Source organism: Oreochromis niloticus, linkage group LG20 (genome assembly GCF_001858045.2).
Source record: "Oreochromis niloticus isolate F11D_XX linkage group LG20, O_niloticus_UMD_NMBU, whole genome shotgun sequence".
NCBI lineage: Eukaryota > Metazoa > Chordata > Actinopteri > Cichliformes > Cichlidae > Oreochromis > Oreochromis niloticus.
The window spans coordinates 24,299,096-24,314,753 of NC_031984.2; the positions used below are offsets into that span (position 1 = coordinate 24,299,096).

At 40.1% G+C, this 15,658-nt stretch overlaps 1 protein-coding gene across 1 annotated transcript in view; it reads left to right on the forward strand.

The window, feature by feature from the left end:
• The window catches only part of ubr4 (ubiquitin protein ligase E3 component n-recognin 4), a 47,692-nt gene that overhangs the window by 22,926 nt on the left and 9,108 nt on the right, over window positions 1-15,658 (forward strand). The window contains exons 44-81 of the mRNA XM_019349322.2: window positions 57-284; window positions 1,002-1,159; window positions 1,262-1,436; window positions 1,628-1,829; window positions 2,159-2,322; window positions 2,737-2,953; window positions 3,166-3,382; window positions 4,274-4,337; window positions 4,467-4,601; window positions 4,738-4,912; window positions 5,128-5,259; window positions 5,470-5,591; window positions 5,829-5,940; window positions 6,110-6,240; window positions 6,891-7,068; window positions 7,486-7,590; window positions 8,011-8,148; window positions 8,537-8,705; window positions 8,933-9,137; window positions 9,220-9,333; window positions 9,579-9,788; window positions 9,876-10,025; window positions 10,109-10,336; window positions 10,572-10,650; window positions 10,756-10,998; window positions 11,180-11,348; window positions 11,495-11,639; window positions 11,920-12,005; window positions 12,107-12,194; window positions 12,477-12,670; window positions 12,795-13,034; window positions 13,124-13,262; window positions 13,453-13,578; window positions 13,749-13,877; window positions 13,972-14,321; window positions 14,558-14,648; window positions 14,777-14,861; window positions 15,450-15,577. Coding sequence (XP_019204867.1) covers window positions 57-284; window positions 1,002-1,159; window positions 1,262-1,436; window positions 1,628-1,829; window positions 2,159-2,322; window positions 2,737-2,953; window positions 3,166-3,382; window positions 4,274-4,337; window positions 4,467-4,601; window positions 4,738-4,912; window positions 5,128-5,259; window positions 5,470-5,591; window positions 5,829-5,940; window positions 6,110-6,240; window positions 6,891-7,068; window positions 7,486-7,590; window positions 8,011-8,148; window positions 8,537-8,705; window positions 8,933-9,137; window positions 9,220-9,333; window positions 9,579-9,788; window positions 9,876-10,025; window positions 10,109-10,336; window positions 10,572-10,650; window positions 10,756-10,998; window positions 11,180-11,348; window positions 11,495-11,639; window positions 11,920-12,005; window positions 12,107-12,194; window positions 12,477-12,670; window positions 12,795-13,034; window positions 13,124-13,262; window positions 13,453-13,578; window positions 13,749-13,877; window positions 13,972-14,321; window positions 14,558-14,648; window positions 14,777-14,861; window positions 15,450-15,577 — 6,021 coding nt within the window. The remainder of the gene's footprint in view (window positions 1-56; window positions 285-1,001; window positions 1,160-1,261; window positions 1,437-1,627; window positions 1,830-2,158; window positions 2,323-2,736; window positions 2,954-3,165; window positions 3,383-4,273; window positions 4,338-4,466; window positions 4,602-4,737; window positions 4,913-5,127; window positions 5,260-5,469; window positions 5,592-5,828; window positions 5,941-6,109; window positions 6,241-6,890; window positions 7,069-7,485; window positions 7,591-8,010; window positions 8,149-8,536; window positions 8,706-8,932; window positions 9,138-9,219; window positions 9,334-9,578; window positions 9,789-9,875; window positions 10,026-10,108; window positions 10,337-10,571; window positions 10,651-10,755; window positions 10,999-11,179; window positions 11,349-11,494; window positions 11,640-11,919; window positions 12,006-12,106; window positions 12,195-12,476; window positions 12,671-12,794; window positions 13,035-13,123; window positions 13,263-13,452; window positions 13,579-13,748; window positions 13,878-13,971; window positions 14,322-14,557; window positions 14,649-14,776; window positions 14,862-15,449; window positions 15,578-15,658) is intronic.

The following is a 15,658-nucleotide window of genomic DNA, read 5'->3' on the forward strand; positions in this document are numbered from 1 at the left end:
AAAACAAAAGATTGCTTAATACTTGCATTTTAATGTTTGTCCCCTTTGGAAAACAGATCTATGACTTGTCAGTGGATGCCCTGAGTCCCATGTACTATTTCCTGCTCCCAAGTTCCAAGATTCGTGATGCTACATTCCTTTTCAATGAAGAGGGGAAGAACATTATTGTCATCATGTCATCAGCAGGTTACATGTACACCCAGGTCATGGATGAATCTAGCAGTGCTCAGCATGGCCCTTTTTATGTCACAAATGTATTGGAGATAACCCACGAAGACTTGAAGGTAACTAGGATTTGACATGAGTTGATGTTGTGACAATACAAAACACAAGGTTGCCGTCGAAATGGTCTCCAACAGGGGTGTCAAACGTACGACCTGCGGGCCACATTCAGCCCACAATACAATTATATCCAGCCTGCAAAGTATTTTCATATGTCAGTTATTAATGCCTCATCATGATGTGGGAGCTTACTCTTCAGCCCTGCTGAGAATCCATGCAAGCAGGGGTAGGACTTTATTTTGATGGGCATACCATGCGGCCAATCACATGCAAAAACAGACTGGGATCATACCATTATGTGAAAAAGGAAAAGGGGGCAGATGTTCCACAAGCAGCAAGTTTAGTGGTGTGCCAAATTACAAAAAATGTCTCTAATAAAACAGCTATGTCTCTAATAAAACCTCTGTAACTTTGTGAAAAATAAAAATGTTTCCGTTATGACTACAGGCTAATTTTGTAACTCCTTTACACTGACAGAAAGGGGAGTTTCACTGCTCCGGCCTGCTTAAGATCAAAGTGGGCTGTATGTGGCCCACAATGAGTTTGACACCCCTGGTCTACAGTGTTTCTGCCGTACTTTCCTGCTCTCATTTTTTTTTGGGGGGGGGGGGGGAATGTTTGGTTGATGTGTACATCGTATCTTTATTCAGTGTTCAGGTGTTTTTGAAACTACATTAAAGAAAGTGGTTTTGAGGCAAATTCTTTCTTTGTAAATACAGGATAGCAATGGACAGGTAGCTGGCGGTGGTGTTTCTGTCTATTACTCCCATGTCCTTCAGATGCTTTTCTTCAGCTACAGCCAAGGGAAGTCATTCGCTGCCACAGTGAGCCGCAGCACAACTGATGTGCAGAGGCTCTTTGCCATCAATGTGAAAGGGTAACACAATAAAATAGTCTGTAAAAGTCTACTAAATATAATGGTTAACTGGAAAAGAAAATTATGAACAGAATTTTTTTTTTTTCTATTTTGTCTTTAAAGCTCCAATGGTGGCAGCAGTAAGATGTCACCTGCACTGTGCCAGTGGTCTGAGGTCATGAACCATCCAGGCCTTGTGTGCTGTGTGCAACAGACAACAGGCATACCTCTGGTTATCATGGTCAAACCTGACACCTTCCTCATTCAGGAGATTAAAACTCTGCCAGCTAAAGCTAAGGTAAACACCATTTACTATTGTGACATGAAACTGGTTAGGATACCATGAAAACAGTTATTGGAGAGAAAAAGAAATTCTACTTTGGAGTACAGAACTTTATAAACACAGAAAGCTTTGCTTAGTAAACAAGACAAGAGGAAACTAATTTTACTGTTTTCTAAGGTTAACATTAATCTGTCTCTTTCTGTCAGATTCAAGATATGGTAGCTATCCGACACACTGCCAGTAATGAGCAGCAGAGAACTACCATGATTCTTCTCTGTGAGGATGGCAGCCTGCGAATCTACATGGCAAATGTGGACAACACCTCCTACTGGCTCCAGCCCTCATTGCAGCCCAGCTGTGGCATAAGCATCATGAAGCCAGTCCGTAAGCGCAAGGCTGCTGCTGCCAGTAAGTTTGTGGGCAATGGTTATTTTGTAATTGCCAATTATCAATGATGAATGGACAGCTGGTACTAAACTGTTTTGTTGCTTACTTAATATTTGCTGATACGTTACTGATGACGCTGATTCTTAACCTCTTCCATAAATGCCCTTACTTAGGCAAACTTAAATCAGAAAACATATTTTAAATTTTTCTTAAAATCAAAGTGTAATTCATTCACTTTTCAGATCATGTTTCTTGTGTTCATTCTCCATGTAGCCAGATATACACAATAATAAAAGCAACTAATCTAAAATTTTGGGGAGCTAATTTGAATGTAATGATTTCACTTTAAGCCACCCGGACTTCCAGTCAGGTGACATTCCCAGTGGATTTCTTTGAACACAACCAGCAACTGACAGAGGTGGAGTTTGGGGGTAATGACTTGCTGCAGGTCTACAACGGACAGCAGATCAAACACAGGCTCAACTCCACAGGGATGTATGTGGCCAACACAAAGGTAGAGGCATTTTAACTTGATGTTCTGTGTTAGAAAAGGTATAAAAACATCGCTCTGCTTCTCTCTTGTAACGCAGGTTAGTGCTGTGTCAGCATTGCTGACACAGTTGATAACAATGGTGCAGCAGGGTGATCTTTGTTCATTTAATTCCATGTAAATGTCGTTTCATGTTATCTGCCATCACTTGTGTTGAGACTTTGCTGTCTTTGCCATTTACATTTGTGCAGTTTAATATACCAGAGTACATAAGTATACGTCCAGTCTAAATCCAAGTGGCCCTGCTTTAAATAAAAACAGTGAGGAGACCTATTCTAAACATGTTTTTCAGCTGTAGTCTAGAAAAAAAGAAAAGAAAAAAACAACAACAAATGTCATGTTTCTTTTTCCTTTCCTTTCTCTTCTCCTTCATCCTAGCCTGGAGGGTTCACTGTAGAGGCAGTAAACAACAACAGTTCAATGGTGATGACAGGCATGCGGGTTCAGGTGGGCACCCAGGCCATTGAAAGGGCTCCTTCTTATGTGGAGGTCTTTGGACGCACCATGCAGATAAATCTGACAAGAGCTCGCTGGTTTGACTTCCCCTTCACAAGAGAGGAGGCCCTGCAGGCTGACAAGAAGCTGTCTATATTTAGTAAGATCAAGAGTGTGCAGTGGTTATACTTTTTTTTTTTTTTTTTTTTTTTTTTCCCCCTACTTACTGGTTTTTCTTGTTACCTGTATTGATATTCCAATACACGTGTTTAAATAATTAGAGCTGACCTATTCATTTTATTTGGTCATGTGGTCATATGCTGCAGTCTGTTTAGATACATCTTGTAATACGCTGTCTTGTTAATTTTTAAGTTGGAGCATCCGTTGACCCAGCTGGAGTCACCATGCTTGATTCGATTAAGATCTATGGAAAAACCAAGGAGCAGTTTGGCTGGCCTGAGGATCCACCAGAAGACTTCTCATCTGCCTCAGTTAACAATGTCTGCAGTCCCAGCCTCAACCAGGGCAATGGGACCTCTGATGGAGACATAGCCACCCCAACTACAACTAGTGGCACTGTATTAGAGAGGTATGAGCTTTTCAATTTGGGCTGCGAAAAGGTCAACCCAAGTTGTTGGCATTCACACTTTTTAATCCCCTGGGTTGAATAAACTCCTAATGAACTGATGAGAAAGTTTGACCGTTATCCATTAAGTACCTTTATATAAAACCACTTGGTTAATTTGTGGGGGTCAGTGTTTCATCATAACTGTTTTTTGATAAAGTCCATTCATTTGACAACTAAATATTTTGCTAGAGTAGTCAAAACATTGTTTTGTCTACAGTTCCTCAGTTGTGTGAAGATGTATATATTGTGACAAAGCGCATTACATATATTGCCATAGATGTGATGTGTTTTTTAAGTTATTTTAACTTGTACTGCACTTTCTAAGCATATATTGAATACAGCTGTGTAGTATGGGTTGTTGGACACAACCCTGAAATTTGAGCAGCACCAGTGAGCTCTCTTTAGTGTGTTTTAGTGCATGGCTCTTGTGATCATCTTTTCTTGCATGTGTCTTTTGTTTAACTGAATCATTTATTTCCACTTGTTTCTTTCCGTGATCCTCACACTTATTTTTGTTCTTTTTCTTTTGCTCCCAAAATTACAATAAAAAGTTGTGAAACTGAGTCCTTATCAACATTGGACCGGTTAGTAACTGCCCTTTCTCTGCTTGTTTGTATGGTTTTGTGCATGTGTGCCAGCTTGTTTGTCTTTGCCTGCAACCGAACATGCCATGCACCATTTCCACACCTGTGCAGCAACAGAAACATTTTTCCCCTACATTTATTCTTGCACTCAGTTTTGTTTGGCGTTTAGAGTAGCAGCAGAATAATAGTGCTTTTTTCCCCTGTTTGATTGGTTATTTAAAGAATAATTCACAGGAGATGCAGAATTGATGTTCTTTCTCTATTTCAGGTTGGTGGTCAGCTCCCTTGAAGCTTTGGAAAGCTGTTTTGCAGTTGGTTCGTCCAGTGAAAAGGTAAACCTGTGAAGACTTGATTTTTTTTTATTTTTTTTTATTTCCATTTAAAAGCAGAATTCTGTATAAATGAATCCCTGTTACATGCTTGTGTTCAGGATGCATTTTTAATTCATGTCAACTCTATAGGAAAAAAACAAGGCTGCAGCACTGGAGTTGGCAACTTTACTTCTGTCGATGCCAACACCTGTAGGTGTGCAGCAGCAGACGAAGGGGCTTCTTGCCAGTCTGCACACAAGCCGTACTGCCTACCACAATCACAAGGTAATAAAAGAGGCCAAATTCATACAATGTTTAGCTCATTATGATCTGAAAAATGTGTATATTGTATTGATTTTCATTAACAGCCAAACACCTTAATGCTCACTTGAACCACTGTCCCTCCCTCTGCTCTCCTCAGGACCAGTCCTTGCTGAGCAATGCGGTGCAGTGTCTGAATAGTTGCAGCCGGGAAGGGAAAGAGCTTGACCCTGATGTCTTCCAAAGACTTGTGATCACTGCCCGCTCCATTGCAATCATGAGACCCAACAACTTGGTGCATTTCACAGAAACAAAATCATTGCACCACGACTCGGGTAAGAAGCTTTTCTTGTTGTGAAGAATGTCGGCAAAGAATAGAATGTTTTATATGTATTCTTGTGTAAGCATATAACAAACAAACTTGATTTTTGTCATTTGGAGTCAAAGTCAGAAGAAGATACTTTTTACTTCTCACTTACAATGAAACAGCTTGGAAGTTTACTGACTTATAATTGTCACACTCATTGGTGTTTTTCTCTTACTAACTCAGAGGTGACAGAGGATGGACAAAAGCATGTGGATAGTGAGAACTGTAATTTTATTGCACAACTGATGAATAACTTCTGGAAGCTCCATGCCCTAAAACCAAAGAATGCCTTTCTTGCTCCTGCTTGCTTGCCTGGTAAGTTCCACACTGTGGGTCCCCAATGCATTGCAAGAACATTTATTGTTAAATGTATATGCATGTATGCATATGTGTTGTGAGTAATGTTGATTCACTTAAATCTTATGTAAACCATTTAGACATATTGCAATGCCCAACAGCACGAATACATTTGTGTTCTGTTCTGAAACCCTAGTCTGGAAATGAGTTGTTTATTTTAAATTTAAGGTCTAACTCATGTGGAAGCAACAGTGAATGCCTTGGTAGACATTATCCATGCATACTGCACATGTGAGCTGGATTACATCAATGTAGCCTCCAAAATCTACATGCAGATGTTACTGTGTCCTGTAAGTATATCAGTCTTATTGATCAGTCATTGCATATTTTCATTGGTGGTCTTCTCCTTGAAGAACATTTTAATTACTATAGTATGTACCTTGTCAGTAGATTTGTTTTTACATGGCTTTACAAGGGTAATAATAGGCAGCATGCTTATATTAAAGATTTTAGGCAATTAGAAGGAGCTCTTGCATGGATCACTGTCAAAGTCATGAGGTAACCAGTCTATATTTAACAATTCACAGGACACTGCTGTCAGCTTTTCTTGCAAGCAGGCTCTGATCAGAGTGCTTAGACCAAGAAACAAGCGACGCCATGTGACCCTTCCATCTCCCCCACGTTCCAACACACCTATGGGTATGTTTGTTCAAGCTTAATTCAAAGTATTAATTGAATGGTACTAGATGTACATGAATATTTGATTGAGTTTTTTGGGGCAATATTAAATATGATTTCTCATATTAGTTATCATTTTAACAAGGCTTTAGGGATCCTCTAAATGTTTGTGGTTGATCTCCTTTATCAGGAGACAAGGATGATGATGACGACGACGATGCAGATGACAAAATGCAGTCATCAGTGTTGACTGGTGGAGAAGAGGGTCGACAGGAGAGCCAAGAACAAAATGAAGTGGACCATGGCGACTTTGAGATGGTGGTGAGACAAAGAGCAGCAGTCTGTAGGCCAGGGGTGTCGAACTCCAGGCCTCAAGGGCCGGTGTCCTGAAGGTTTTAGATGTGTCCTTGATCCAACACAGCTGATTCAAATGGCTAAATTACCTCCTCAGCATGTCTTGAAGTTCTCCAGAGGCCTGGTAATGAACTAATCATTTGATTCAGGCGTGCTGACCCAGAGTGAGATCTAAAACTTGCAGGACACCGGCCCTTTACGCCTGGAGTTGGACACCCCTGCTGTAGGCTGTTTCTGACATTGGACTAGTATTTTTTTAGACTGTTGTAGAGATACTCATCGCAAAAGTATAAATGATCTTCCTGTTCCTGAATTATTCTGGATGCAGAGTATAATGTTGTAACATCGCAAAGATATATTTTAAGTAACTAACTAGTTCTGACGATGTCAAAAAGTTTGTAATTCACTTCTGTTCATTTAAATTATGACTAAATTGTTTCTCTGAGCTCACACTACATAGACAATAAATATGAACTGCAGTAACTTTTTTTTAAAGCCACTTATATTCCTTTCTTCTTTGGCTTGTTTGACTATCTTCACATTTAAATCTTAGTTATCTACAAATTACATATGTGTGTTGAAAAAATTGTAAAACATGCCTTTATTGTGCTTCACAGTCCGAGTCTATGGTCCTGGAGACAGCAGAAAATGTCAACAATGGAAATCCGTCTCCCCTAGAGGCTCTGCTTGCTGGAGCCGAAGGTTTCCCCCCCATGCTTGACATACCTCCTGATGCAGATGATGAAACCATGGTAGAGTTAGCAATTGCTCTAAGCCTGCAGCAGGATCAACAGGGTAAGTGACCAGAAAATCCAAAATAAAGTAATAATTTTGTGACTAGTGTGACTCTGACTTATTACTCGTCCTACTCAGCATTACAGTCTTTCCTGTGTATGCTGAAACTATTCTAAGTTTCTTAAACTTTGAAATTCATAGAGCCTTACAATTTTTTTTTTTTTTTTTTTTTTTTTTTACACAGTTGTTTTGAAGCTTTGTTTGTTTGTTTTTGTAGCTATATGAGTTGCCACCCTTCAGAGTGATTTAAACCCTCATTAGCTATTCAAAAAAAAAATACTCACAAAAATTTTACACAGATAAAGTTATTTGAAGTGTTCTGCTCTTTAAAAGTTAATGTTTCACCCTGACACATTTTAATGGAAGTTTGGGCACTCCTAGAAGTCGGTCCTTAAACACAATTTTTGACGTTTTTAGGCAGTAGCAGCAGTGCTCTTGGGCTTCAGAGTCTAGGCCTGTCTGGCCAGGCCCCAAGCTCCTCTTCACTTGATGCTGGCACCCTGTCAGACACCACTGCATCAGGTAATAAGACCATCTTCATGATCAACCGGAAGCTAGTTTCTAATGCTTGCAAAGTCACTGTTGCAAGTCAGTTAAACAAACAAACAGTTTTTAAAAGTTCCAAAAATAAAATAACTTTTTATTTTTAAATTAAATAAAAGGAAATTATCATTATTATTATTATTAAATAACTTTATCCTAACTTGAAGCTCATAAGCTCATCAGTGGTACAGCATGTAGTTGTACTGCTCATATCTGTAAACTGGCCAAATTAACCCCTTTGATTTAATGCCACACTGGTCACAATGGGTTCAGCAGCACTTATTTTTGATTGTACTGCATGCTCTTTGCATTGTTGGTGCACAAGTATAAACTAAGATCATGTATCCTGGCCAGATGACCGCGGTGTATTTACTGTTACAGCTATTGCTATGATTTCAGCCCCGGCATCAGATGATGAGGGCAGCACAGCTGCTACTGATGGTTCCACATTGCGGACCTCCCCAGCTGAGCACGGCGGCAGCGTGGGCTCAGAGAGTGGAGGTTCTGCTATCGACTCTGTAGCAGGGGAGCACAGTGGTGGGTGATTTAAGTAAAACAGGCCAGTTTAATATTAAAAACATTATATATGCATGCCCCGAATTAGTGGTAGTATCTAAAATATGTAGGAACTTCTATATGCAGTTCTTTTCAGCCCCTTAGTAAGTATTAGACTTTAAACCTCTTTAGACATTAATTTTCTCTAATTCCCAATAACCTTCTGAGTAAGGTAGCTCTAAGTTTACAGATTATAATATAGTGTGTCACCTTTCCTATCCTTCCCTTTTCCCATGCCTCATTTTGTTGCGCTTTAAAGTCCTGAGGGGCACACATGACTCTTCAGTTTAAAATAAAACCTAATCCTTCCCTGTGTTACATTGCCAGGTTTCCATATGGCTTAGTTGCTTTTATTCATGCATTTGTACAGTGTCAGGTCGCAGCAGTGCATATGGAGACACAACAGCAGAAGGCCACCCTGCTGGTCCAGGCAGCGTGAGTTCAAGCACTGGAGCCATTAGTACCACCACAGCCCAGCAGGAAGGTGAAGGCTCAGAAGGTGAAGGAGAGACTGAAGGAGACATTCACACAAGCAACAGGTCAGATTCATGAATCTGGATTATTTTAGGTTATGTTAAGGCTCCATTGATAATGAACATCTGCCATGTGAAGTGTTGCCATGTGAAGACTCATTTATACTATCTGTGGATACAACACAACCATAAGGAAGACAGATAATAATATTTACTTTTTATTCAATTGTCATGAAAAGTGATTTCAGCTTAATAGTTTAACTAGTAAAAAATGTGATTATGTTTTTCATTAGGTTGCACATGGTTCGTCTTATGCTGCTGGAGCGTTTGCTTCAGCACCTTTCTCAGCTCCACAATGTAGGTGGAGTGCAAGCTATCCCTTACATGCAAGTTATCCTCATGTTGACCTCTGACCTTGACGGTGAGGATGAAAAGGATAAAGGTGCTTTGGATGACCTGCTTGCACAGCTCATTGCCGAGCTTGGTATGCACAAGAAGGTAACTGTTGTTTTGTCCTTTCCTCATTTTGTATCAGGCTCAGAATATTTGAATTTTACTGAATCGTGTTATATCTCTGCAGGATGTTTCCAAGAAGAATGAGCGTAGTTCCATAAATGAAGTTCATTTGGTCATCATGAGGCTGCTCAGTGTCTTCATGTCTCGAACAAAGTCTGGATCCAAATCTTCCTCTGAGGTACAGTTGTACTATAATCACTATGTAGTGTGGAGCCAGACATTTTTGGTTTGCACCTCTCTCAACAACTGCTCAAAATTGATGAGCAATTGCAGTCATTCATCACATCTCATTTTTGCTCAAATTTAATATTCTCCATAACATAATTTGTATCATGACAGAGTTTCATGGCTATGATGCAACTTTATTATACTTTGTACGTCATGAATTTTGAAGTCAGCAGCTTTCCCTCTTTTGTCTTCTAGTCATCCTCCCTCATCTCCAATGCCACAGCAACTGCCTTGCTCAGCCTGGGTTCTATTGACTATTGCCTCCAAGTGCTCAAGTCACTTCTGGAATTTTGGAAGAGTCAACAGGGTGAAGAAGAGCCAGTGACTGCCAGCCAGCTCCTCCGCACACACACAGCCTCCTCTCCCCCTGACATGAGCCCCTTCTTCCTGCGCCAATATGTAAAGGTAAGATGATCTCAACCTTTAAAAATGGAAAAGATTATTTATCTGTCAAATTCTAACATTAACTCAATATATTGTTTTTGCAATCAGGGGCATGCTGCTGATGTGTTTGAAGCCTACTCCCAGTTGTTGACTGAAATGGTGCTTCGGCTGCCGTATCAGATAAAGAAAATTGCTGACGCCAACCCACGTATCCCACCTCCTGTATTTGATCATTCCTGGTTCTACTATCTGTCTGAAGTAAGCCATCATATATATATGTTATTTTTTTATTATGTCTTTCCAAAAGAGAGAATTCTTAATTTTTTTCCAATTTTTCCCAGTATCTGATGATACAACAGACACCATTCGTCAGGAGGCAAGTCAGAAAACTGTTGCTGTTCATCTGCGGCTCAAAGGAAAAATATCGTCAGCTACGAGACCTGCACACTCTTGACTCTCATGTGCGCAGCATCAAAAAGCTTCTAGAGGAACAGGGCATCTTCCTCCGGGCTGGTGTGGTCACCGCCTCATCTGGCTCAGCCCTACAGTATGACACACTCATCAATCTGGTGAGTGTCTTGATAAGACAATGCACCACTTCTGCATTACTCTGGATCCATTCTGTATAAAACAGGTTTACTTAGAACTTGTTTGTGTTTTTATCCTTTTTTTGTGTCTTGGTAAGCTGCAGTGCTGTGTTGAATTTATTGGTTTTAGAATGTTTGGTTTGTGGTTATATAAATGTTTTTTTTTTTTTTTTTCTTTGCTATGCTTTACTGTAAATTGCTTTATTTATTTTTGCAGATGGAACACCTGAAAGCTTGTGCTGAAATTGCCACTCAAAGGACAATCAACTGGCAAAAGTTCTGCATGAAGGATGACTGTAAGTTGTTTGTGATTACTTTTTTATTTTTTAAGCAACAAATGTTTTACACAAGTACTAACTATTTATGTCTCTGTGTCTTTGCTTTTCTTTTTTGCCATACAGCTGTCTTGTACTTCTTGCTCCAAGTCAGTTTCTTAGTGGATGAGGGCGTTTCCCCAGTTTTGCTGCAACTCCTCTCCTGTGCTCTGTGTGGCAGCAAGGTGCTGGCCAGCTCTTCCTCTACCTCATCCTCATTCTCAGGTGGAGGGTCTGGTAGTGCTGGACAGACAGGAGCCTCTCAGTCCTCTCAGAGCAAGTCTTCTAGTAAAAAGAGCAAAAAAGAAGACAAAGAGAAAGAAAAAGATGGTGAGAAAATAAAAAATGACTAGTTGTACTTTTTAGAAATTCAACTTGCGTAGAAGCACATATTGGGTACTGAAATGGGCTCCAGTGTTCCTTTGAATCTGAACAAGATATAAAAGTGGTGTAAAATGATTGGTCGATGAAATTATCCTGAATTTAATTGTAGCTTGTCGACTGACCACAGGGGATGGTGTTGGCAGCCAGGAGGATCAGCTTTGTATGGCTCTGGTCAGTCAGCTTAACAAATTTGCAGACAAGGAGACGCTCATTCAGTTCCTACGCTGTTTCTTGCTGGAGTCAAACTCATCTGCTGTGCGCTGGCAAGCCCACTGCTTGGCGCTGCATATCTACAGGTATTGTAGAAACATACTCCTAGTACATTGGGAAGTTTGGTCTAAAAATTAGTCTATTTAACAAAAGCTTTAAAAGGCTTATTGCATCACTTTTTTAACAATTGAATACATGTATGGATCAGCTGATATTGTTTGTACTTCCGCAGGAACTCTAGCAAATCTCAGCAGGAGCTGCTGCTTGAACTGACTTGGGCTATCTGGCCAGAGCTTCCTGCATATGGCCGTAAAGCTGCCCAGTTTGTCGACCTACTTGGTTACTTCTCACTCAAAACCCCTCAAACTGAGAAAAAGGTTAGATTTTTTTCTTTTCTTTTTTCTTTTTTAAAAATCCTTGTCTGTATTTCATGCAGTTTTTTAATAAAATTGCAGTTTGGCTATTTTCTATATCATTTCAAAGAGGAATAATTCAGTATTTACAATTAAAAGGTTAGTTTCTGTCCTTAAAGTATTACACAAGGGTTCATATCCTGATGCTTGTGTTTTTATTTGTCTCTACAGACCATAGACACCACTTTGATTATGATAGAAGATGAAATTGTTTTGTTTTTCTTGTTTATTTATTTTTCTCCAGCTGAAGGAGTATTCCCAGAAGGCTGTGGAAATCCTGAGAGCACAGAACCATATCCTGACAAATCACCCCAACTCCAATATCTACAAGTACGTCGATAGATACTTAAATCGAAACATTCAATCTTATAACAGTGAGAATGCAACTACTGGCTGTCATCTACATAAATTTACATGTGGTTTTTCTGCAGCACACTCTCTGGATTAGTGGAGTTTGATGGCTTTTATCTGGAAAGTGACCCCTGCTTGGTGTGCAACAATCCAGAAGTTCCATTCTCCGTGAGTGAAACACACCCTCACAGAACAGGCATATTCTTTTAAAAAGTATACAGGAGGGGAAAGCTTAAAGAGACATGGTATTGGTTTCAGAATTTGAAAACCCACTGCCAGATGCAAAACTATCTTAGTATTAACTGTGTAACATAGCTGGTTAGTTAAACAATGATGAAATTACAGTTATGTTGATAGAAAGATCCTTTAAACTTAGGCCCTCTAAGTATAAACAGTGCTCAGTATTGTTTTGAAAGAAAAATTAAAACTATGCTTATCTCCATCCACCAGAATATAAAACTGTCATCCATCAAAGTAGACACCCGCTATACGACCACACAACAGGTTGTCAAGCTCATTGGTAGCCACACCATCAGCAAAGTCACAGTGAAGATTGGGGACCTCAAACGCACCAAAATGGTCCGCACCATCAATCTCTATTACAACAACAGGACAGTCCAGGCGATCGTGGAGCTGAAGAATAAGTATGTCAGCAAAGGGCTGCTGTTCTTTCTTGCCTTTAGTTTTCATATTATTATGGTATACTGAAATTTTCAGGTGCAAAGATGTAGTATTACCTTGCAAGTTTCATTTTATTTATTTTTTAAGACCTGCTCGTTGGCACAAAGCCAAGAAAGTTCAGCTCACCCCAGGACAAACGGAAGTGAAGATTGACCTTCCCTTACCTATCGTCGCTTCCAACTTGATGATTGAGTTTTCTGATTTCTACGAGAACTACCAGGCTTCCACTGAGACCCTGCAGTGTCCACGCTGCAGTGCTTCTGTACCGGCCAACCCCGGTGTGTGTGGCAACTGCGGTGAGAATGTGTATCAGTGCCACAAGTGCAGGTGAGCAGCATGTTTCCTCTGCAGTTCTCAAAGACTTGAAGATACTTTTGGATTTATTGGATTTTTACTTGGTGGTTGACATTTTTCAGGTCTATCAACTATGATGAAAAAGACCCCTTCCTGTGCAACGCCTGTGGTTTCTGCAAATATGCCCGATTTGACTTCATGCTGTATGCTAAACCATGCTGTGCTGTGGATCCTATTGAAAATGAGGAAGACAGGAAAAAGGTAAAAAGAAAAAAGGCAAAAAAAACATTTATAGGAACTGGTTAAAAATAGGCTTACCATTCCTAAAAGTCAGACTACAAAAAGTTTGTAAAACAGATAAATGACGTCATTACACTTGACATTTTTTTAAAAATCTCCATTTCTGCCTCCATCTTCATGTTGTATCTTTTAATCTGGTGCTTTGGTATAGGCTGTGACCAACATTAACACCCTGCTGGACAAAGCTGACCGGGTCTACCACCAGCTGATGGGTCACCGGCCTCAGTTGGAGAGTCTCTTGTCTAAAGTCAATGAGGCAGCACCGGAGAAGCCCCAGGTCAGTCAAAAGAGGGACTGAAAGAGCACTTGACCTAAATAAGCACAGTTTGTACTAATGCAACCTGCACATGCTGCAGAGATCATTTATGTTTTTCTTCAGTCTTGATTTTAGCTCTATTTCTACAGTTTTATCTGACAATATTTTCTCTTACCTTTTATTTCTTTCAGGATGACACTGGAGCAGGAGCAGGACTTGGTACATCCTCTGCTAATGTGAACAGATACATTCAGCAGCTGGCTCAGGAATACAGTGGAGATTGCAAGACCTCATTTGATGAACTCTCCAAGATTATACAGGTTAGGAAGAAAACATAGTTAGTTTTCCTGGTATCTGTACCCTTGTTTTCTCCCTTCTCACATATAATTGTGCCCCTTCCTTCTTTGTTTACAGAAAGTGCTTGCATCTCGTAAAGAGCTCTTGGAGTATGACCTACAACAAAGAGAGGCTGCCACTAAGTCATCTCGGAGCAACAGTAGCCACCAGCCCACCTTCACTGCCAGTCAGTACCGCGCCCTCTCTGTGCTGGGCTGTGGCCATACATCTTCAACCAAGTGTTACGGCTGTGCCTCAGCTGTTACAGGTCACTGCATCACACTGCTCCGCGCACTGGCCACCAATCCAGCCCTTCGGCAGATCCTAGTCCTTCAGGGTCTCATCCGTGAGCTGTTTGAGTATAACTTGCGTCGAGGTACAGCAGCTATGAGGGAGGAGGTGCGCCAGCTGGTCTGTCTCCTTACTAGGTATGTCCTTTCCTTCACATATTTTCTTGTGACAATTAATTGCCTGACTTCAGTTCCACATATAAGCAATGATAGTATTGTAAGTTGTTGGAATGATAACATTGAAATCTCAGCTTTTAGCTTTTTAACTTTCTGTGTTAATACACACTGTATGTAATGGTGTTCCGCTGTCATTTGGTCTCCTGTATCCTTACATGTTTGTTTTTTTCTTTCTCTCTCTCTCTCCTTTGCTTCAGAGATCACCCAGAAGCTACTCAGCAGATGAACGATCTGATCATTGCCAAGGTGTCAGCTGCCCTCAAAGGTCACTGGGCCAATCCTGATCTCGTAAGTCTCAAAGGTCATACTGAAAGTAATTTAAACCCAAGAAAGTCACTGTGACTATGAACTTTACTATGAAGAGGGCAGATTTTAAAATACACACACTATATGTTTTTTTGTTTTTCCCCCATCAGGTTAGTAATTTGCAGTATGAAATGCTGCTGCTGACAGACTCCATTTCAAAAGAGGGTGGATGCTGGGAATTACGGTTGCGTTGTGGTAAGCCTTAATAATATACTTTATGTTGTGCATTGATTGTCTATAACAATTAATTTATGTCTACAACATTGATCTAATAAAACATGTATATGATGTTTTCTACTGATGGGTCATTTGTATGGCTAAGGCAGCGGTCCCCAACCTTTTTTGCACCACGGACCAGTTTATGTCCGACAATATTTTCACAGATGGCCTTTAAAGTGTTGTGGATAAATACAACAAAATAAAACCAGTACCGGTACCAAAAAAAAGAAGATTTATTCCTAACACACGGGAAAAGACCCAGGGAAAACAGAGTTAACGATAAAAACAATTAAAAAAAAAAACCCCTGCTAAAAACCAATAAAAACCCTGAAAACCATAAATTTGGGGTGGTTTGGTTATTTTTGTCTGATCAAATCAGTCTCGGTCCAGATTGTCTGGTGTTGATTCAACACCTGGAACTATCGGTCTTCTTATCCTTATTTCCTTTAATATTATTTTGAAAGAGGTTTTGTTGGATTAAAGCAGTTAAGGGTCTTTGACTAATAGTGTTGTATCTTTTTTTTTTTTTTTTTTTTTTCCTCCTCTCTCCTTCTCCATATGTAGCCCTCAGCCTGTTCCTCATGTCTGTGAACATAAAGACACCTGTAGTGGTGGAAAACATCACACTGATGTGCCTGAGAATCCTGCAAAAGCTGATTAAGCCCCCTGCTCCTACTAGCAAGAAGAACAAGGTACATTTTTTTTGCTGCATGTTTAAAATTGATAAATTTAAGCATCTCTGTTGTGTCGGTTACCACTTGGTTGTATCATGC